The 22,487-nt window shown below is 36.6% G+C and overlaps 1 protein-coding gene across 7 annotated transcripts in view; it reads right to left on the bottom strand.

The window, feature by feature from the left end:
* The window catches only part of TASP1 (taspase 1), a 66,938-nt gene that overhangs the window by 26,591 nt on the left and 17,860 nt on the right, over positions 1-22,487 (bottom strand). For 4 of the 7 annotated variants that reach the window (XM_015857134.2, XM_015857137.2, XM_015857140.2 and 1 more), the window contains 4 exons: positions 14,117-14,223; positions 12,976-13,065; positions 11,251-11,370; positions 10,368-10,446 (listed from right to left, as the gene is read on the bottom strand). In XM_015857134.2, the coding sequence (XP_015712620.1) occupies positions 10,368-10,446; positions 11,251-11,370; positions 12,976-13,065; positions 14,117-14,223 (396 nt within the window). Of the gene's footprint in view, positions 1-10,367; positions 10,447-11,250; positions 11,371-12,975; positions 13,066-14,116; positions 14,224-18,521; positions 18,596-22,487 lie in introns of all 7 variants that reach the window. The other 3 variants (XM_015857136.2, XR_001553817.2, XM_015857139.2) reach the window with 3 other exon arrangements.

Raw genomic sequence — 22,487 nt, 5'->3', positions numbered from 1 at the left:
AAATTACTGATTTTCAAGGTTGTTATCATTGATTCTCAGCTGTTAATTAGATATTATTTTATACCAGATAATACCCTGCAGAAACTATTAGAAATCTGAGCTATAATATTCAAATTAGCACAGCCAACCTTCAGTACCAAACAGTAACACTCTACCTAACCCGAAGGTTTTAAAAATGCTAACTTGCTGTAGAATTTAGTTCTTAATTTCAGCGTCGTGTAAGAAATGATGGATTAAATTACTGTATTTCCCTCAACATAGTGACTTCTCAAGTGGATTTCTAATGCTTAAAATAACCACAACAAGAGGGGAAAGAACCCAGCACAATATAAGCCGAACATCCCATACAATGTGTGCTCTGCATCTTATAATGTCCTACCAATGGAACCAAGATGGCAAACGAAAGGAAGGCCTTCTGCGAAGCAAGGGCCTCCAAGCAGCGTGTCAGAAAGAAATTGTTTTTCTGCTTCTTTTGATGGGAGATGCTTTCAAGTCAGGAAATTAGAAACAGGTGTGCCAGAGGGCACACACACATCCATGCACCACACTGAAAAACACGCGTTTTCAATTTTCAGACATGAAAGAGACTCCTGTTGAATGGAAGGAGAAATGAAAATCTAGCTTTCTTTCTGCAAGCCATAAGCAGAGAGCTTATGGAGCTTTGACAAGCTGCCTGGGCCCGTCTAGCTATTGAAATGTACAGTACCTCAACACAAAGTGCTGGAGCTTGTTTTAAAGGAGTACAGAATGGAAACTTGCGTTACTCAGATTCAAGAATGGAAAAATTAATCTAGTATACTCCACTGCCAAAATATGACTCTTCTCTTTTCAGAATCTAAAGACAGAAATTACAGGTTATTTGTGTTTCAGTATTTCTTACAGCAGAGTCCGAACCTGGCCCTTTCAAGTTGTTTCAGTTCTTATGTTATTATTTTGAGTAGTGCCTAGAAAACAAATATCAGCTTACAAGTTACCAATTACTGTTTCTGCTTTATTTCCTGATGTAGATTCTTGTACCTAATAATGAAACCTGTATTACGGTAAGCTCCTGCTGCTAGCACTGGGATCCCAAGGAAGACATGACTAAACTCCTACAAGACAATGGTGTTAAAACCTAAAATACAGTAAAATATTTCACTTGGAAGATACCGATAACAATGAATTACCTATTAAAATAAAAACGTAACAACGTTTCAGATTTTGAAATCTAATTCTGAAAAGACAGAGAATGCTATGTTCTAGCTTCATGCACTGCAGTACTAAATTAAAACAGCATAATTGTTAGCTTGCTGTACTCCTGTCAGCTGCATTATCTTGCCTTCATACCAGTGGGGGAAAATTTTTACTTACTGACTTGCTGCCAGAAAGAACACCTGCATGCAAAGTTCTGTACAGTGCCAAATGCATCGATCCCAGAGGGATCAATGGATCACATTCTTGTTGTAGCCAAAACATTCTTGGATGATTTTACTTCCAAACTAACAAGTAGCTACCAAGAACATGCAAACTGAAATGTTCAAAAAGGCTGCAACTTCTGTAAAATTGGGTAGGTTTCAAAGACAACAAAACACAAATCTAGCATCAGGAAAAACTCTGTCTGAAGTATCTTCTTGAAGGAGTTCTGTCCTTTATAAGGAGCTCTATTCTTTCTACACCTTTAACTCTTTCCCATGAGCAAAAAACCTAAAATCATTCTGTTATTCTACCTTGTTGTACAATTTTACAGTCAGTTTCAAAAATAACTAAATAAATGAATGCCAATTTATGAATCCGTCACTTTCAAAAACTAGAAAACATCAACTATGGAAAACCTGCTTGTGTCAACTGAAGAAGCATTTCAGATGATGCATCTCTAAGAGAAAACAGAATGAAGAACAACTGTAGCTCCTTCCAAAAGAAGGTATATTTTACATTTTTGTCTTTAATGTGTTTTAAAAGATTAATTTTAGTTAAACTGAAAGTCACAAATGATCTCTTTGAATTTGCCCTCATCAGAAGCTTTGCTGCTCTTGATCTCTTTGCAAAAAATAGCACATTGTTCCAAACAACAAATGGTCATTGCACTGAATTTTCAGGAAAGGAAATAAGTCAGCTTATGTATTAGCTAACTGTGCAATCGCTTCCTCCCACTGACAGAATAATGTTTAAGTCAGAGACAGAGTGCTTATCTGACTGCTCCTTAACACTACCACTTCCACAAATCACCCTCTGCCTACTGCTTCCTCTCTCTTCACACAGCCTTGTGGTCAGAGCAGGTTAGTTCAGAGCTCCACATGCTACAGAACTAACACCTCCAAAAGGCATCTGGACATAAAGCCTGAACTCTTGACAGAAGTATTCAATTCAGAGGTAAATACTGATCTGTCTGGAGATAGATATTTCTTCCTTTACTCTCTGCTTCACTGCCACATCACTGACGTAATTCTTTTCCATATGCAGCTACTTCATCTGTGATGGATTACATTACCCATTACTCTCCAAACCTTACAAGATCAGACTGATTTTGAGAGACAATACATACTTTTCATAATGTAGCTTAAACAATCCATGCAGGATACAAGATTTGCTTGTGAAATTACTCTAGACCTGTGGGCTCAGAAGGGCCCAGATCAAACTGACAAACTGAACCACAGCAGCCACCGCTGCCGTCAGTGCATAGCCCTACATCTTGTGCCAATCTATTTAGATTAAAGCTTCCTTAAGAAACATTTTCTCTTCACATTAGCAGATAACTGGTTCCTGCTGAAATGAGCTTTCAAGTAGTCTGAAGTCAATGGTTTGGTGCCTTCCAAAAGAAGAGAGGGAAACATTGGCTGTGGCACGAGCACCAGTTTAACAAACACAATTCATCTCTTTACAAGTGGCATTTCATATTCCACAGTACCTGCTCTGCTTTGTTGACAATATCATCCACAAAATACACCACGGACTGGAAAGGAAAACAGAACTGAACAGTAGTAAAAGTTTGAGCAGGAATATGCAGGAAGAGTAAATATGTTTGTTTCCATACTGATGGTAATTTTAGAAAGGAGAGAAGGTGGGCAGCACTAACTTGTATCATGAAGTTTGGAAAGCCACAATTGATGAACTTTTATGTCAAATAAATTCAAATTATCTAAGAGTAATTTTACAGTCTGATAGAAAACAAAGCCATACCTAAAGCTTTAGGAAAGAGGATTAGTTTGTGAATTCATTACATAGCCACATAGTTGTTAGTGCTGGCAAAGCAACACACCCACTGTGTGTAACTCAGCTCACTGTGAAACAACTCTCCTTGATTCTCCTTGTATCAGTGTGTTCAAATATCTGATGGGAGCAAATGAATATTAGTGAGTCAGACTCTTCTCAAGGGAACCCACTGGCAGAACAAGAGGCAATGGACACAAATTAAGAGACAAAATTCAACCTAAACACAAGAGAATCCTTCACTATAATAGAGCAGTCAAACACTAGAGAGAAGTTGTGAAATCTCCATCTGTGGAGATAATTTCAAGTGGTTCCTTCCAACATAAGCAATTCTATGATTCCTTACAAGATAAAACGTGCTGTTTTTCACTTCACTGAATGATGCATCAAAAGAAAAGCACATCCAAAACATCTCTGGAAGTATTCTAATGTATTTAGGAGAAAAGAAGATTTTGACTTTACAGCTTAACAATCCATTCTTTAGGATGTTCATGAATTCACCAGCACAAACTAATTATTCAGTCTGTTTATTTACACAAAACACATACAGTAAATAAGTACTCCTAAAACATTGCCATCATCTGAATTCTACTGAAAGTCAGAAACTTTTAATCGTTCTGCCACAGAATTTCTGAATTTCCTAAATGTTGTGAAACCTGCCCGTCTTCAGGAATGCACTATTAAAAGGCTTGATGGCTTCAGACTGCTACATACACATGTACACAAAGCACAGGAGTTATGCGCAAAGAAAGGGTACTGCTACCAGTAAGAAGTTAAAAAGCAACGCAACACATAATCCTCAGTCTGTTCATTTCCACACACGAATTCCACTTACAGTTTTGTTTCCAAAGCCTCCCCCATTAGCTGTTACTGTAGATTTTACATCTGAGGTTCTGCATATCCAAAAAAAGAATTTACTTTTCAACTTATCTCCCAGGAAAAACATAACCTGCCTCTTTTTGGCACAGTTAGTAGAGCAATATTCGCAATCACCACGGATGTCCCAGCTGGGGAGGAGATTCAATGCCACACTTGATATTATTTTGAATGCAAAAATATACACATTTTTTTTCATGAATATAATACAAATCAAAGACATAGGAAATGCTTTCTTAAAGTACAGCCAAAAGACAGACTATTGTTCCTCCTCTGGTTGGGTTCTGTTCACAAATATTTTCCTGCCAAATAATACCCATCTTCCTGTGTTTACATCCATATACCAACAAAAGACATTTACTAAAGAGATCCAAGTGGCCCTCAGAGCATGCTTTTGTTGGGTTGTTTTAGTTGTTGTTTCTTTTTAGTTTGCATATGTGCATGAAAGGGGAGGCTGTATTGCGTATATGAGTGAACATATGAACATGAGCATGTATGTGCATGCATACAAGCAAGTATGAACTTTTAAATCAAAATACTTGTTTTCTAGTTTGTTAATCCATTAACCAGTTTTCCTCTTTCTTACGTCTATGCTAAACAAAAGCCAGTGGTAATGTCTTTCTCAATTAACAAGCCTTTTCTCAATCTCTACCATCATTCTTGCATTAATTACATTGTTGGTTAAGGATGCACAGGTATCTTAGCTATGTCTGTAACAACATTCTCTGCATTTCTTGATTTTTAATACTAGCTTTGATATACATACAGCATTCCTGTAGTGTTTAGCCTTAAGTTGCCAGAAGTCTCTCAACCACATTTCTTACAGGAAAAATATATATATATATAATTCAAAGTTTGTGTTTTAAAATATCTACCAAGAACTACACAAAATCTGAAAGATTTTTACTTGCTTACACAGGAACTGACTTTCAGACTAACAGTTACAAAACAGACCTTGAATTCAGCACCCTTTACACTCAAAAATCACTCCTAAATCCCAATGTCTCTCCATTCCTGTCTTCATCTTTTGATTTCAGTTGTTTTACCCCCTGTTAAACTATATCCATAAAATATGAGTTTTACAATATCCTGCACATTATGAACCACGAAGTATCTTTTGAAAAGCCAAAAAAAATACAGTCAAAAGACAGTGCGGCTAAACAAGGCCAAGAGACTGTTAGAGGTAAGAAAATACTGTTCAAAAAGTTGAAGTCATGCCCAGACAAGTTCAGAACCACCAACTTTGGCATATTCAATAAAAAAATCATGAGAAAAATGGCCAAAAAAAAAAACTTGCTAAAGGCGTAACAACTAACGCTAAATCCTTTCTGAACATGTAAAAAGGAGGAAGGCTGCCAGAATCCAGAGGGCCAACAGACGATTAAGATGTAAAAGAGTATCTTCAAATAAGGCATGACCATTAAAAAAAGGTACGTGAATTCAGAGGTACTTTTAGTGAAGTATGTTTATGGCAACCCTTTTTTTCCCTTTTATGAGGAAGGCAGTGAAAGATATGCCTCAAACTGAAGCTTCAAGAGGAGAATTTTACAACAAAATTAATAAAACTTCAAGTAGAAAAACAACTGAATTATGAACTGTGGCATTCGTACTAACACTTCTTCCAAGAAAGCTTCTACAGAGGTCAGTCATCACAGTTAAAATAAAAAAAAACAAACAAGAAAAGCAACCCCACATTCTCATCACGGATTAAATAACTGAGATTCTAAATAGAAATGGAAATAAGACATCTTTAGAAAGTCGTCTTGACCTATTAAAATGAAGGACATCTCCAGCTCATAAAGTCCCAGTGTCACAAATCACTAGAAGGTTGGATAACACTGTGGAGGTGCCAGCTCCATTCCAGTACTTTTCCCAGCTGACCTGCCACCATCCTCTACTTGAAACAAGCACAGCAAACCATCTGGAGCTCCACTTACGCTTAGTGTGTCTATTCCTGTATTTCTGCCAATTCTGAGTGGATTTCAACTTCCAAGACTTTGTATTCTGTACATTTTGAATTACTACCCCAGATTCTTTTTCCCTACAACCAGAGGCTTCCCCCAGCCTGTTCAATCTTTTTCTTATTGCAGCTTCGAAAACCCAGACATGAGCAGTTTCATAAGCATGAGCCCAAAATAGTTAGGCTTAAAATAAATGCTGGCCATTAAAAATTCCTTGCAGAGAACTAAAGCCAAAAAACACCCTTTTTCTGTATATACACACTGATTCAACAAACTCTCTTTAATTTTTCTCTGTAGCTTGTTAAAAAGCCTAAAACACCACAGATGTGCATTGTGATGTTTCACAAAGAATCTTTACGGAAGGTTTGAAACATTGGGCTTAGAATATATTAGCACTTGATAATTTAGAGTATCCTATTGACAAAACTTCCAAACAAGTCAGAATTGAAATCTTCATTTAAGACTTCTTTTAAATGTTATTTGATGAATTTTGCTAAGCATATAACAGGGAATAGTAATACCTGCACTACTCAATATATCAAATACAATGACAAAAATCTAATTTATTTCTCATGCAGAAGAAAACAGTCCCTGTACAAAATACCAGCAGAAACTTCTGCCAATCTATAAGTTACAGACAAATTAAAAGATGTACAAAGTTACAACCTATTGTAAATTTAGAAATAATATCTATAGATGGAAGAGACAGATGTGTAGATGCGTAGGGCTGAAATAAAATATTCCCTGTAATCTGTGCATAGGATAACAATAAAATCAGCCCAAGAGGAGACGTGGAGCAGATAAATGAGGAAGCAGATTTATGTAAGCAGTGGCAAGGGCATGGTTTCATGTGGCAGTAGACTTCTGGCAGGAACATCATTTATTAAAAAGCTCAGAGCCTTGAAACATTTCTTCTCTCACCAGTTTAGATGCACCGCTGACCCAGCCGGTGACTCAACAGCCATTCTTAGCATTCTCTCAAATAAAAGAAGAATGACGTTCCAAACATTAGCCTGCTACTCAACCCACTCACCACCTTGAGAAAACTACAGTAGGTGCACTACATCAGAACTAGTGCTGACATACAGTTAAAAAGAAAAAAAAGCTAGTCTATAGATTTATTCATTCAAGATCACAGCACTCAGAATCCAATATGAACCTGCCTTCCTTAAATCAGGCATTTGAGTCCAGTCTAATAACTAGTAAAAATAAGTCAACATTTTGAATCTTGACAGTGACTGAAACCAGTCTCAAAGCAAAAAATCACTTTCTCCATAACTATGTATTAACCTATCCAGAACTTCAAAAAGTCTATGATTTCACTCACGCAATGGGAAAACAGATAAAACTGCCTACCTCTGAACTGCTTTAAAGAAGTAGACGGTACGCGGCAGAACACATTCTACACTACTTCCATTTTTAGCTTCCAGTAATGACTTGTACTCACCAAAATTCTTGCTCACATTTGAGATTCTGGGAAATAATGCCAGTTCTAAGTGAATCACCTCCTTCCACATTTGATATAAACATACACTGTAAAGCTTTGGAAGGGAAAATGATTTGCAAATATGGTTTTGTTTGTTTATTATTTAACAATGTTATGACCTGAATGATGAGGAGACGCATATCTGTATGTGACAAGGTACACCAGGCCTGGCGTACCTTGTCACATAAATAATGTGATTTATGTGTCACATAAATAAACTCCACGCAATTAAGTATGTGCAGTCCCATGCGTGATTCCACTGCATTTCCAAATAAAGCACCATCATGAGATAAAGCAAGTTGTCTTGACCTATGTTGTCTTAAAATTTCACTTCTAATACTGTCTATTACAATGTTCAAAAGGAAATCTCGAGATCCGCAGTGAACAAAACATACTGCTGAAGCAGAGGTAGATAATGGACAGAGTGATCACTATGACCAACGCAATCTAGTCTGATTTTAGGTGAACCAAGTGACAACATTTATCCTCTCTCAGGAAGCACTGGCAATTTAGAATTTTCAAAATCTTCCTGGGTTTAGGCAGCACCTTTTCTAAAACTTTCATGCAAAAATGAAGTATATTAACACTGTATTTTCTTACTTAGCCTTGGCAATTTCATCTTTTGAATATTTGCAGACGCTTATGCCCCCATTCCCACTTCCTGTTGTGATCCAGCCAAGCCGTACATTTCACTCTTTCAGTCTTTCCTATAGTTTAATTTTTCTATTTCTCCACCCCTTAATTAGTTTCATGGTTCACACTGTCAGATGCTCAGGCATCAATATATTTTATAACAGCAGTAACATAAACTACAAAATAAAACATTATGAGCTTCTGAAAATGGAAAAAAGAATGGTATTGATTACAGAAGAGTTCTCACTTCCTGTAAACATTTCTATATCCCACTCTTTCTCTTGCTGTCTCTCACACACACAAACTTTAAAGGAAAGCCAGAAACCCAGAAACAAGAGTTTAATTAAACACCGCTAGTCTGAATTTCACATCACTGAGTAAACAGATGGCCACACTTCATGGACTGCCAGCAGTCTAGCTCAATTAACTGGGATTCGTATTAATGTGATGTCCCAGAAGCTGGAAGATCTGAAATATATTTATATATTTATGTGTGTGTATGTGATAATTATAAATACTGCAACGTCATTTACCACCATACAAAATCAGTACCAGCAACAAAGGAGATTTCTATTTAAGGCTATCATTGACCCCATCTATCTCCTTTAAGTACGCTGAGGTTTTTGTACTTGCATAGAATTAGGATCAAGTAGACATGTAAAGATCAGTTTAAAAAAATTAAAAGTGTGCTTCTCAGCTTTTCCACATTCTCCAATATTCAGCAGATGCTTTTCACTTATTCTGGTTCCTGACTCTGCAGTGTTTAATTATATTTGCTTATATAAGAAGCAAGCACTTTCAAACTATAATTGATCGGGAATTTCTAGAGGAAGAATATTTTTCAATGCTTGTGCCGTTAGCATGGTTTTCCTTTGCTGTACTGAATGTATGCCTACCTTTTATTAATACTAAATCTAATGGGGAACATCAACACAAGCTTCTAACAGTGTGAGACAGACTTTAATACAGGAGAAATTAGAAAGCTTTATGACCACAAAAGCAACACAGATTTCTGATGCTCTTTAGCCTATGTCAAACCCCTGAGAACTGAGCACTGAACTCAACACATTTTCTGTTTCATCTCTCCCTATAATGAACGCAGATAACTGACCATTAAACAAGAGTCCAAATCCTAAATTTTGCATCCTGACATTCGTACTTACAAAAAAGTGTTACAAGCAGTTTTCCTGTTTTAGTTATGTTCATCCAACCAGGAACAACACTGAGATGAAAATCACTTTCTTCAACAGCTTTTACTTTGCTTTACAAATCTTGTATAATTTCATCTTAAAGCTTTTGTGCTCTGAATATTCACCTAGTTTTCAACACAGCACAGTTATCTTTTCAGTATCTTATCCTGACAAGTCAGAAACAGCTTACGTTCTCCAGTCTTATACTGCAGAATCAGTTATTACCCTACTTAACTCTTTTAATTACTTCCCTTTTTATACTCCTCCTTCAGTTCTGTTATACTTCATAGATCCGTTGAATTGGTTTTACAGTTCTTATGCTCAGAATTCCAACTGACAGAACAGACCTGCATGACAGCAGACTGATAAGTGCCATTATGAACAAAAAACCTTTGTATGCTCAGGATCCTGTGATTTTTCTTACAATACATTCAGAACTTCTGCATAAATGTTTTCCGAGATGTATATTCTAGTTGTTTGGTTTTGCCTTTTCTATTTCAGAGAAGAAGAGACAAAGGACAAAATCCATCAAATATTCACTTTAAATAGTATTTAACTACTTTGATGGAAACAAAACACAATTTGGAGTATTTCTGTATCCAAGGGACCCTCTTATGTTAAGGACTCTCAGACTATCTTAGTCATCTACCAAAGGCTTCCAGTTAGAGAAGCATTCTGCTTAAAACATTAGACTTTTAACAATTCTTTGCCAGATCCCTTAATATATAACAGATAGAGCATCTGCTTTCAGTACAAGATGAGGTCTTATAAAGAGGGCAGTTCACAAGGCTGTTAATTTTATGTACAGTGACCAATGTAAGCAACCAGTGAAGATGAATTTATGGATTTCATGGTAATACTGTCTCACACACACACACACACTTATATATAAACTAAAAGATACAAATATAGAATATATGATGGAATTAGTATTTTAAATCACTCTTCATATAAATATTTCATTTGGGTTTTGTAAACAAACTGCACAAAAATATTTGAGCAACATGTTGAAATATTTATAAAAGTAGCAAATACCTGAAGTACTCACAGCAGTGGAGTAAGGTGTATGAGCTCCTGTATTTTCAGCCCAGCAGCCGCAACCATAAAGAGCTGCCTAAGAAAAAGAATATCTTTCATAAATTTCAGTATCCAAGCTTTTTGGTTGTTTTTTCCCTTAAAAAATAAATAAATAAAAGCCCAAGAAAAATCTAAGTACTAATATGGATTATCAAAATAAAAATTCCAACCCATTGAAACTGAGTGCTAACTTAGAAATATTCTGTTGTCACTTAAACTTTCAGAAAATGCGGTACAGATATTTGGTTGGAACTTCATGACCCTTAAGGTCCCTTCCAACCCAGGTCATTCTGTGATTCTGCGATATCAAGACAAAATAATACCAAGTGTGCCTTATTCATATAAAGCCCCTTTCGTTCTCCTGTTCCAAAATGAAATGTGTAATACATTTTGAAAGAGAACTGCTCTTATGACAGTGGTGAAAGTGGACCAAAAATACATCTGTACAGTAACAGAATATGACATTACTAATGCACTCAGAAACTTCCCTGCTTATTAACAATAAAGAATGCCTACATCTCGTTTTTCTTTTAATACCTTTATCACTTCTACCAATTCAAAAGATTATTTAAAAATAAAATTGCTGGACAACCTCTGTAAATAATGCTGGAAACATTCATAAACACTTTAAGCATTTAGGAGACAATTTGTAGTATCAGAGAAGTGCTTAAGGGTGAGAAATTAAATATTAGTTGTTCTATCCACCAGTAAGTAAATAAAAACTTCTTATCTATACCGCGTATAAACTGTATAATACAACACTTGTATAACTATGACACGAGTGTTATAAAACACAACTGTGAGACTAAACAGCAGTTCCCAACTGAAAACATGTATTCACCTGACCAACTCTTCCAGGATGCTTTAGTGCTAAACCTCCACTGGAGACAGCAGCAGCAACATTTCCTTCTTGGTCAACAACTACTGCACCGACTGTATCCAGCGTTCCTGAGTCATTTTCCTACAGGACACACAAACAGAAAAAATTATTTAGAATAGCACGTTAAAGTCGGATTATGCTTCATAGGAGTGTGCAAACTAATGTGTACGAAACAGTTTTTTTTACCATGCATGCAATACTGGTGGTGCTGCCAAAACACTTGGTTTGTCTCAAACAAGACCTGAAGAAAACATCCTTATATGCATTTCATATGTCCTATGACTTTCAGCCACAACTGAATTCAGGCATTATTAGCCCAATCAAAACAATACTACTTAGTGGATTAAAAAGATACCAGGCAGCAGAGCAAGCTGCCCCCTGGAGGTGCAGATTCCCACCCTTGAGTGCTGTGAAGATCAGAGTGGATAAAGCACTTCTCAGGACTATGATTTCTCTACACCGAAGAAATACTTAAAGGAGGCAAGTTTTGTTGTCCATCTCTTGCCCTATTTTATCAAACTAGATTACACCCAGTACAAAAACTAGACTGGACTAGCAGACAACTACAGATGTGAAAATCAAGTTAGGAAATCAAAGTCAGTTTCCATCAAAGTTAAGAATGCCGGACTAAAAGTCGCTGTGTTATCTTAATTCATTTTAAATCAAACACTTGGGGCTCCTGTAATGAACTGAAATGTATGTTAGAAGGATCAGGCTCAGCAGAAGTTTTCCATATCATCTGACAACAAGGAAAAAAATGTTTGCAGCCTCTTTTGCAGCATCTGTAAAATCAGTTGCTTAATCTGCCATCTATCTTCAGATCAAGCACTCACTTGCATAAAGTATTTGCCTTAAACAGCTACATAATTTTTTTGTAGAGATATTTAATCAAAACACCACAAGCATTTAAAAGCATAAGCATTGCATGAAAACTTTCTTAAGCATATTTCCTTTAAAAGGAGATCTAATTCATACCAGCAATTGCAGTCCCTCCAGTGGTATAGTTTGCTTGCTTCTGTTTACTTTTAGATGGGAAATTTAGGAGCCTGGAAAACTTCTTTAAGGAAACACTTGTTTTAACACGGCCCACATAACGTTCTGAAGGAAATCTGGGGCAAAATAATTCTGAATTTTTCTTCTCAGTAACATTACTTCTTAAATCTCAGAGACAAAATATAACCACTTCAGAACAACTATACAATATTGGCAACAGAAGCTAAGCTGTACCAGGGTACATCATAGAAGATCACAGCTGTAGCTGAACTATAAAGATTGAGATATGTGAAAGACTGAAACTAGACACAGACAACAAAGTAGCTGGCAAGTCCCACAAACAGAGAAAAGTTCACAACTCCAGAGAAGCACAGCAAATAAAGGGATGAGTATTTAGCAGTTCAAACTTAAACTTGACAAGAATATTTCATTTTCAATTACTGAAGTACTTAAATGCTCGTAAAAAATTCTTTTATGAGAGATCAGCTTTGACAGTACGAGTTTACGATCACAGTTCATCTGCTCACTCTTGTTATATTAATTTCCTTTCTATCTGCCTAGAGAGAATTAATCTGCTTTTACTGTAAATCTTGCTCTTGCTCTTAGTTTTACAGAGTGATTAGTTCTCAGCCCCCTTCAGGATACACCCAGAAAACTGACAAAACCACCATGTTACTTTACTGCATTACTTACCAACGAGTAGAGCTCTATTTGATCACCTCCTCTACTACCATCATTGGCCCTTGAGGGTCTCCCGCACGTTCTGCACATGACTCTGGAGCCCTTGAAATTTCAAATTGCAGGTTGGTAAGCTCATGCATTGGCATATGATTCAAGCATTGACTTGCCCCTTATTACATGAACTCCAACACTGTGCAAAGACCCCTCCTCCCTCAGTTACATGTTAACACCATTAGAAAAGTAAGTTTTACAAGGAGGTAGGTGAAGCCCAGCAAACAAGAAAAGTTCCAAAACTGGTAAGTAACTATTTTCCCCTCTATTCTTACTTCTCCCACAGACCTTACCTCCTTGAAAATAGAAAAGTACCATCCTGCTTGGGAAAAGACCTAATCTGAGAAAAGCTGAATTTATCACTGGTTTGCATTTGCACAGACTACAGAAAATGCAACTTTTTCACCAGTTCTAGGATTTGTACATTAGTTATATCAACATATGCAGCTAAATAAGACAACAGTTGGTCCAGTTACCAAAGCAAAGAGAAGTGGCCAATGCAAATACACACGGGCCCCAGGTAAAGTACAAGCATTTAATTTAGTAAGCTGTAATGTAACAGTAAATACAAATACTGTGACAGACATTTTCTAATTGTAAGAAAGGCTCTCAATTCAAAGTAACCAAGCAAGAGAAACAGAGGAGTCCTGGTAGTTTTGCAGTACAAGTAATATGGGCCAGGTCAATGCTAGATGATGCACAGATGCACGTTTACCTACCTGACATTTCAAATTTCACCAATTCCAGCTCCATAATGCAGTGTGTTCAGAAAACACTAAAAAGTGGGAAATACTGACAGAGATTCTATGCTAAGGAAAATGTAAACAATTATCTGTTTGTGTTTACATTTGTTATATTTACACTTCAAAACATGCAAAATACATTTTCCGTATCACTAACAAGACTTAAGGTGAGAGACTGGTGTTCAAGTAGCAACGCATAACGTTTTAATTTCACTAAGTTATCATTATATCATCCAAACATATTGGGTGGTCAAGGAGAAGAGTCCTCGAATTAATCTACTCATAAATAAAACATGATATTTATTCATAACCAGCTGTAAAGTTAGGATGACACAACAAAACCTGAAACACAAACTAACCTTTTCATTTGATTGTCTTCTCTTCTTTAGTTGAATGAGATCGGTTTCTACCTTTTCAGCCAACTCCAGCTTCCTCTTGTTCCTCTTAAAAGCTGCTAAACTAAACCCTATAAAACATGTTGAAAGCATTTAACTAAAAAACTTACTTAAATATTGGTGAGTTTACACGTTGGAGGTCTGTTCTCCCCCACACACTTTCAACAAAAAGCATCATTTTAAAAAGCCTACAATAAAATACTAAATTTCAGTACAAGATGTTTATGTCTTTTCCTAAATGAAACAATTTCTATTATTGTTCAGCAACGGTGATGGGTAAAATAACTAGTGGTAACAAACTGCAGAACACATATGGAAGCTATATTGGTCTAAATATCTCTGTTTGGCAAAGATGCAGTACTACACAGAAAAGAAGGGAATAATTGGCTTATATTAAAAATATTGTTTCTGACTGTTGACAAGTAAATAGATACCATGTGAATTCATTCTGATATCTGTAAAATTAGGCTACTACTTATTACCTTAACTGCATATCTGCATGTTTACCATATATTTCAAAGCCACACAGTAATCAAACAATAATTTTATGTTCCATAATCCAACACAGTATAAACACCAACTAGGTCTTGAAAAGAAAAACATGCATTTTCCACATCTAAATCCCACATTCAGAAAGGAATTGTTATTTAAAGCTGAAAAATAAATAAATCAATAATGCTAAAGAGGCCAAAACAACACATTCTCATTTTAGAACTCTCCGTTCATGAAAAATCTGCAGATGCTGACACTTAGCTTAGTTTTGACTTGATATTACACTGGGTTAACATCCTTTTTGAAAGGTTGAAAAAAGAGGAGAACAATGTCTTTTTTCACTTGTTCAGTTGTGCAAAATCAAGGTATTTGGAGGGCAGAAGCTTCCTATTTAAAGTATAAACTTCTTAACATGTCATTTGAAATGAAGTTCAGAATATAGCTACATCACTGTTACTCAGAAGACTGGAACAGCTGCAAGAATCGTCTATGAACAAAATCAATATTGCAGAGCCAACAGAACACAAAGCTTTCATTTACAATTCTCATGAATTACGCAGGCAGCGAGCATTTTATTTCTTTGAAACTTACCATTTAGGTGCCAAAATCACCCAGAGAACTCTCCTTTAAACCTGTTTTAAGTACACAGAACTGGACCTTAAACTACCACATCTATTCAAGAGTATAACCTAAAAGTAATCAGAAAGCTGGTGTTTCTCTCCAAAAACCTAATGAATTCCAGTTTCTTAAAACTGTAAACACATATTAATCTGCCATCACCAAGAAGGGAATTCTTTCTACCATACAGAGTTGATTAATGCAGCTACTTTGGATAACACGTTTTCATGTTTGAAACAAGCATCAAGTGGTAAAAAAGCAAAACACTTGATAAGGAGGAGCAGGTGAAGAGTCGTTTTAGTCTCATATTAACTGAGAGACAATAAGCAAAACAAAACAAACCAAAACCCAACAAGATGAAGAACAGAATTTGTTAAACAGAAGTATCCCAAAATAAACCAAGACAGAACACTGTTTTTAACAGAAAATTTAAACAGGAAAATAAGCAAGTTGAAATGACTTCAAGGATTAAAGCAAGCACCTATGGGCAGAGCCATTATACATGGGTGCGAAAGAGAGGTGCCTGGACTTGGTACTCATAAAAAGTAGTTATCACACATAAATATGCCTAAGACTGTTATCCACTGCTGCTATTGGCTCCTGCCTATTCAGGAAAATGAAGGCTGTGCACCCAGTTAGGTGAAATATGAGGGTACTCAAGCCCTATCCATAGAAACCTGTATACAAGATTTTTTCTTTGTTCTCCGCAATTTTATGCTATTGGTAATTCTGAAGCCGCCTGTAATATTTGCATGCTTGTCCATTTGAATAAATGCAAAAGGACAGAGTCAAAAACCAAGAACACCTGGGCTTGTTCCAAGCTGATTTGTCAGGTACAAAACACTGATATGGTCTCATAGAGTCATCATTCCAACTATATCTTTGTTGTTATTTATCCATCCACTTTTTCGCACAACATAGGAGGTTCCAAGCTGAAGAGACACATTCCATCCACGGAACTCCTCAGTTAAGCAATTAAATGCTTTTCTGATTTAACCTTGTGCTTTAAGATTCTATTTCTCTTTTCAAAGCAATAAAAATACCTGATGATCTGTTTTAAAGGACTTAACTGTTCACACTGTATTATTTGCATTAATTCGAAGTGGAATCAGTAAGCAAGGAAATACAGGGAGACATGTCATTAAGAATGAAACTGGGCTAGAAATGTACTACTTTCTCCTTGTTTAAAGAAATAACAGCTCTTACATAGCACTAATTCTGGCTAACACATTTAATTCTGAGCTGTCAGAACTATTTTCAGTTCATGGCAAACCAACTGCCTTTTAAACTGTATGCTACGATAAAGACTTGTCAAGCATTTTCTATCCACTGCTTTTCTGACTTTGCTGATCTCCCATGGGAACAGTGGTGAACTGCTCAATCAAGGACTTTTGCTGGATAAGCAGGTATTTAGAACCCCAGGAGATGGTGCAGCCTGTGTTTTTCGTCAGATGTCACAGCAGACAGACAGATAGATCAGTTTTCTAGTACCACAGAATGTCAATCGCTGGAAGGAACCTTATGAGGTCAAGTAGCCCAGACTTCTAGTCCAATTTGAAAAGGCTGCACAGAAGCTGATGGTGTCAAATCCTGAATTTCTTCAAGTATGGGGACTGATTCCCCAGTTTCTCTGGGCCCCTGTTCCAGGGGAACATAAATATGTATATTCCTCAGACTTCTGCCTAAATACATGTGTATATTAGTCAGAATTTCCCGTATCCTAATTTATGTTAATCATCTTTAATTCAATCCCTGTGCAGCAGACATCACCATATGACACTTAGATGAACTAACACAAAACAGTCTATGTTAAGGAAGCTAGTAAAATGCTTTCCAAGTAAAACAAACTACTCTTTCCCCAGCTTTCTCTACCACGATATCAACAAAACTTAAACACGAGCTCCTACTTTAAAAATTACCATGGTATCTGTCACACTTGCAAGTTCATACCATTATATGGAAGGAGATGCTAGGTGGGATGTCAGTCATGGTTCCGTACTTTAGAACAGCATGAAAAAAATGAGGGTATTGGAAGGGAGAAGATTGTGGGTTAGTAGACTTTTTGGGGAAGGCAGGGAGACTTTTAGGGGGCTGAGAGTAGAGCAAGGTGGTTAATGGTGTGCCCTTCTTCCCTGAATTTCTTATAAGAATTCAGGTATTAATTCTTTTTTAATTCTAATTAATTAATTTTTTAATTCTAATTAATTAATATTCTTAAATATTATTCAGTTTAGCATGAAATATCAAACCTTTCTATACTGTGAGGGAAGGAAACCCTATTCAGACTTTCCCTAGAGTAGAAATTCTTGTGCCCAGGCTACAGTCAACTTCAGCTCATTTATTAGGATTAACTTTCATCTGCAGGTTGATAACGTTGTTTTAGCAGTAATACTTGCCTTTCATTATTTATGGAAAATAATAATCATCTATTATTATTTATCTATAATAATAGATATTATTATTATATATAATAAAATAATGATATGATCATATAATATATAATATAATAATATATATTATATATAATTAATATATATAATATAATATATAATAATAGACCATCAATTCCTCTTGGCAGGATAAAAATCTGCAAATCCCTCCAAAATGACTTGAAAATCATGGAAAGAAGGACCAGTTAGTACAACCAAACCTAGCAATTTCCCTTCCTTCTTCTGATGTTCCTCAGTCTTATGTCAAACTTCAGATGATCGGTTAAGGGAACGCCAAGTAATAGCAAACAACAGGCTGTCTGTCCCCCTTCTTCTCCTACCTTTGTAAAGTTCTGTGATTTGTAAAGTTCTGTGATTCTGTGAAGTTCTAGACAGGTAAAACCACCACAAACATAATGTAACCAGCCGTGACTCTGGTTGCTTCATCTTGTTCTGTGGTGACTAAAGAAACCAGAAAATTGAGCTTCATACTACAGGACTGAAAGATGAAATTCAAATTCTCTGAAAAGGTCCTCCCTGTTTGTCGTCCTGGTCAAACAACATATTGTGGGGATTTTAGTTCAGTAAATCACACTTTACAAACTTAAAAACCTCCCAGATTATAACACACTTGTTTAATGGAGCACTTAAAAGATGAAGTAGAGCCTACTAGAGAATTACTTGAAAATTATATACACAGAAGGAAAACATGTACACGCGGAGTAAGTTCATAATGCAAATTACAACTAAAATTCAACTGTGCTGTGCAACAAGAATTCTTACTAAGAAGTTTCATTTGTCCTAAATGACAGTACAAAAAACACTCTCACCTTCTCCAACAGCATATTCCAAGCTTGAGAAGAGGAAAAGGACACAACACAGTGTTGAAGACAGGCAAGTTTTCCTAAAACAAATGCAATATAGCTACATCAGCCTGATGCTGCACCTGAGCCAAGAAGATAGGGAAGTGTATTGAATGGGGAGGGAAGGAAGCTGGAAAAAGAGAGGTAAGGGGACAGACAGGATTTTAGTTTGAAAAACTCTTGGAGTACAGCCCAGAGCTATTGTTGGAATATACGGAAAGTTATTTAGTACAGCCTTCTGTACAATCAAGTGCACAAGAATTTTAAAGTTTAAACAAAAAATTTGGCACTTGCTTTGTGATAAAAGTCCTTGACAATTATTACCCTACACAGTAACAGCACATACAGTCAAACTCAATCTGAAAAGACCTACATCTCAGAAGACACAGACTACAACCAGCCTTCAAGTTTTGCTTTCTCTCTTATGTACATACAGTCATAAATAAAACTACTTCAGAGCTGCTGGGAGAGGGGAAAAAAAAAGAATAAAAGCCCCATGTTTTTTGTCTGTTAGCATTTAAATGCCATAACTCAGGCCTCATCCACATAAAAGACATGAAATGACTGGCAACAAAAGCGTATCAGAACATCAGTAAAACCCCAAGACTTCAGTCAGTCACATTTACAACAATACTCACATATCCCTGCAATAGGTTACATCTAAAAATGAGTCTTCAAGGACCTGAAAACATCTTCCTAGTCCACGTTCTCCTTTCTATCCCACATCTTACCTATTAGAAACTATCCACATGTACTCTGGACTTAAAAGCTCTGCATTTTGGGTCTATTTATACTCAACAGCAGAAGCACTGGGTGAAATATTTAGTCAAAACAGATTTGTAGAAGTTGAATAGGGGTCTTCCTGCAGAGTAGGCTAAGTGGCAGAGCACAGAACAGGCAGACATAGAACTTGCTCAACACCATTCACCTGTATCAGAGGTTGGTACTAATAGAGACGGTGTCAGAATACATGTTTATTTATTACCTAGAAACATGGAAGAAAAAATCTCACAAGAATATGTGCTCTCCTTTGACAAAGCTCCTCAAAACAAACCCTCATAAAGGAAAGCCTTAGCAATGCATTCACAGGTTTTCCCCGGTTTCATCCACAGGTAGGACTGGAAATGACCTGCTATTTCTGTCACTAAAGGATATCCTCCTTGGGACTCTGAGCTTGGAGCAAACTGATCTGTTGGAAACTAATACTACCTGTTTACACCGGCACGTGGCTGCACTATGATACACGTGTACACATACATGCACACTGACAAATGCTCTAAGTGACAGCAGTTGTAAGCACCAGCTGGAGTGAACTCCAAGAATCTGAGTGCATCTGGATACAAACAAAGCCCATGATCTGAATTCTGTACCAGCTTTCACAGGCTGCTGGAAGCGATGGAAATCATCCAGAGAACAGAGCAAGAATATTAAAAGGAGAAAATTACAATTCATAGGTATATTATATATATAGTCATATTCAGAGACACTGTGAAACTACTGAATTAAACATGCAGAATAAAAAGTAAGACTGAGATGCCTTTTTTCCCCTTTTATTTTTTGACAATGGTAGAACTGACGTGTATCAACCTAGTAATTCTAGGTCTGTGTTCTGTCATGAACACCAGCACAAACTCCACTGTCCCTACAGCAGTCGTTTTAAACTGCTATGCAATAAAACATTATGCAACCTGCGAGTGCTCGGCAATTCTTGTTTAAAGACAGTAAACTGAAAATACTAAGAAAATTCAGAGAATATTCTTAAATCTCTGGAGTACAGATGGCCCAGTCGTATAGCACCCCCTGGCAGACACTTCTTACAGTCAACCAAAAGAACCAAACAGGAGAATTTTCTTCATTTTATCTTTTTACTCCATATTAAAGGAGGACACAACTACTGGAGGGAAGAGAATTACAAAGGGCTATACTAGCAAATTAGTTAACCCACAGGAATTACAGTGATCCAGTAAGGAATTTTGCTGAGCAGTAGCTAAAACAAGTTGTACAAATGAAGATGGATGAAACTAAATTTCATTATAACAAATCTATTTTAAACGACAAATTAACACCATTTATGCTTCTGTTGTGACTAAAGGCTGCCGGTACTACTTCCCATGCATGCCACACATTGACAGACAGCAATAAAAAAGAAAAAAAAAAACCAAGCAATCCAGCAACAAAAGCATATGAAAGAAATAACCTAGCCTTCACAAAGCAATCTGTATACAGATTCAATATTCATAATATCCCTGGCTATAACTCAGGGTAAACTCTTACTGGGCATATCAGTTCTTACTGCTTCAAGGAAGAAATCCCTTTTTCTCCATCAGACATCATTCCTGCTCTCTGACAGATTTCCATTCATAACACCTTCCAGGCACCTTCGCTCAACACTTCTCATAGTGTGTTCATGTAGGGCCTTTAGAGTGTCCATGTAGGTGGCACTTAGGTGTTTGGATTTCAGAACTACAAGCGAACCTACAATATTATATACAATTCCAGGGACACTTCACATCATGTCTCCTTTATTGTTTTTTGTGTGTGTGTAACAGTGAAACATGCTTAACAGAACTCATTTTGCATATTACAGAATAGAGATAACTTTTACTGTTAAAAATAAGCACCTTCTTTCTGAGAGGTATCACTTAGATACGTACTCAGATACTCCAATACACACAGTAAAATCCCAAGTTACTTAGTAAAATCCCCAAATCCCTGAGTTTCTCTCCTGATCCCTTTCATTCTCATCCTAAAAGCAAAGAACTAAAGCACAGTCCAAGCCACTGCCCTGAGCTAGTCACTGAACCATGTAGCTCAGTTCCAGAAACATAGCAAACACTTTTCTTACTTCAATAACAGTGAAGCAGAGGAAAGAATAAGGAGGTGCAAGGAAGGCTGGAAGAGAGACGGGCCAAACTGATGGACAGGAAGACATAGGGAGTCACTAGAAGTATGGCAATCTGCATGACATCTAGAAACAGCTCTCTTTCATTAAAGAAACAGAGCAGTCACAGCATAAATGAGAATACCCCTGCAAACACAAAATAAAAATTATTATTATGGTTAAAAAATAGAAAATGAAGTGGGAGTAAATGGCCTGATACAAGTCAAATGTCAAACCAACACATAGTAGCACCTACTCTGTACAAAATAATGATGTGATTTTACTGATGGCACTAAGTTATTCAAGGTAATAAAGCCAAGGACCAGACAGATGAACAGAAAGATTCAGAGTCTATGACTTGACAATGAAACAACATTTTATTCAGTCCCTTCCATCTCATTAGAGTCGGGGTACAAGCATGCTGCATGAGTTACCATCCTTCTCCTTCCCTTTAAAGACAGTACACTTAAACAACCCTATGTTAAGTCAAGTAAGACAGTACTCAGCAGCATTAGCTGCGCAGTAGCTTGTGGGTTTGTTTTTTTTTTTTTGCAACAAATACTCAAATAAGTCAGCCACAGCTTTAGATATTAACATTGGTGATTTAACAGAGCTCCTCTGTGATATTTGAGTCAGATTTCCTATAAAGTTTCATAACTACCGTCTGTACAAATAAAATATCTTAAAGCTGTTCACCCTAATCTCCAGTTTGATGCCGGTCAGGTCCACAGCTTTCTGAGCTGCGAAAAGATTAACTCCTCCTTTCAAATCCAACTGAACGAAGTACATCTACCTTCACACTATATACAGAGTTTACACATTCATACCCAGCCAGGGCAGATGGCATCAGCCATCAAAACCACATAATTATGAGACACCCTCTTAGATCACATTATCTTTGCCAAATCACCTGCTTTTCACCTACTGCGGGCTGAAATGAAACACTGAGATCAAAGCAGCTCAGTTACTCCTATTACAAGTTACTAGTTAGTATTACTAGTGCAAGCAGAGATATTGACAGTTGAAGCTGTATTGAACATTTATGTTGCTGA

Source organism: Coturnix japonica, chromosome 3 (genome assembly GCF_001577835.2).
Source record: "Coturnix japonica isolate 7356 chromosome 3, Coturnix japonica 2.1, whole genome shotgun sequence".
Taxonomy (NCBI): Eukaryota; Metazoa; Chordata; class Aves; order Galliformes; family Phasianidae; genus Coturnix; species Coturnix japonica.
The sequence above is the reverse complement of the archived record's forward strand: the minus strand, read 5'-3'. Positions and strand labels throughout refer to the sequence as shown.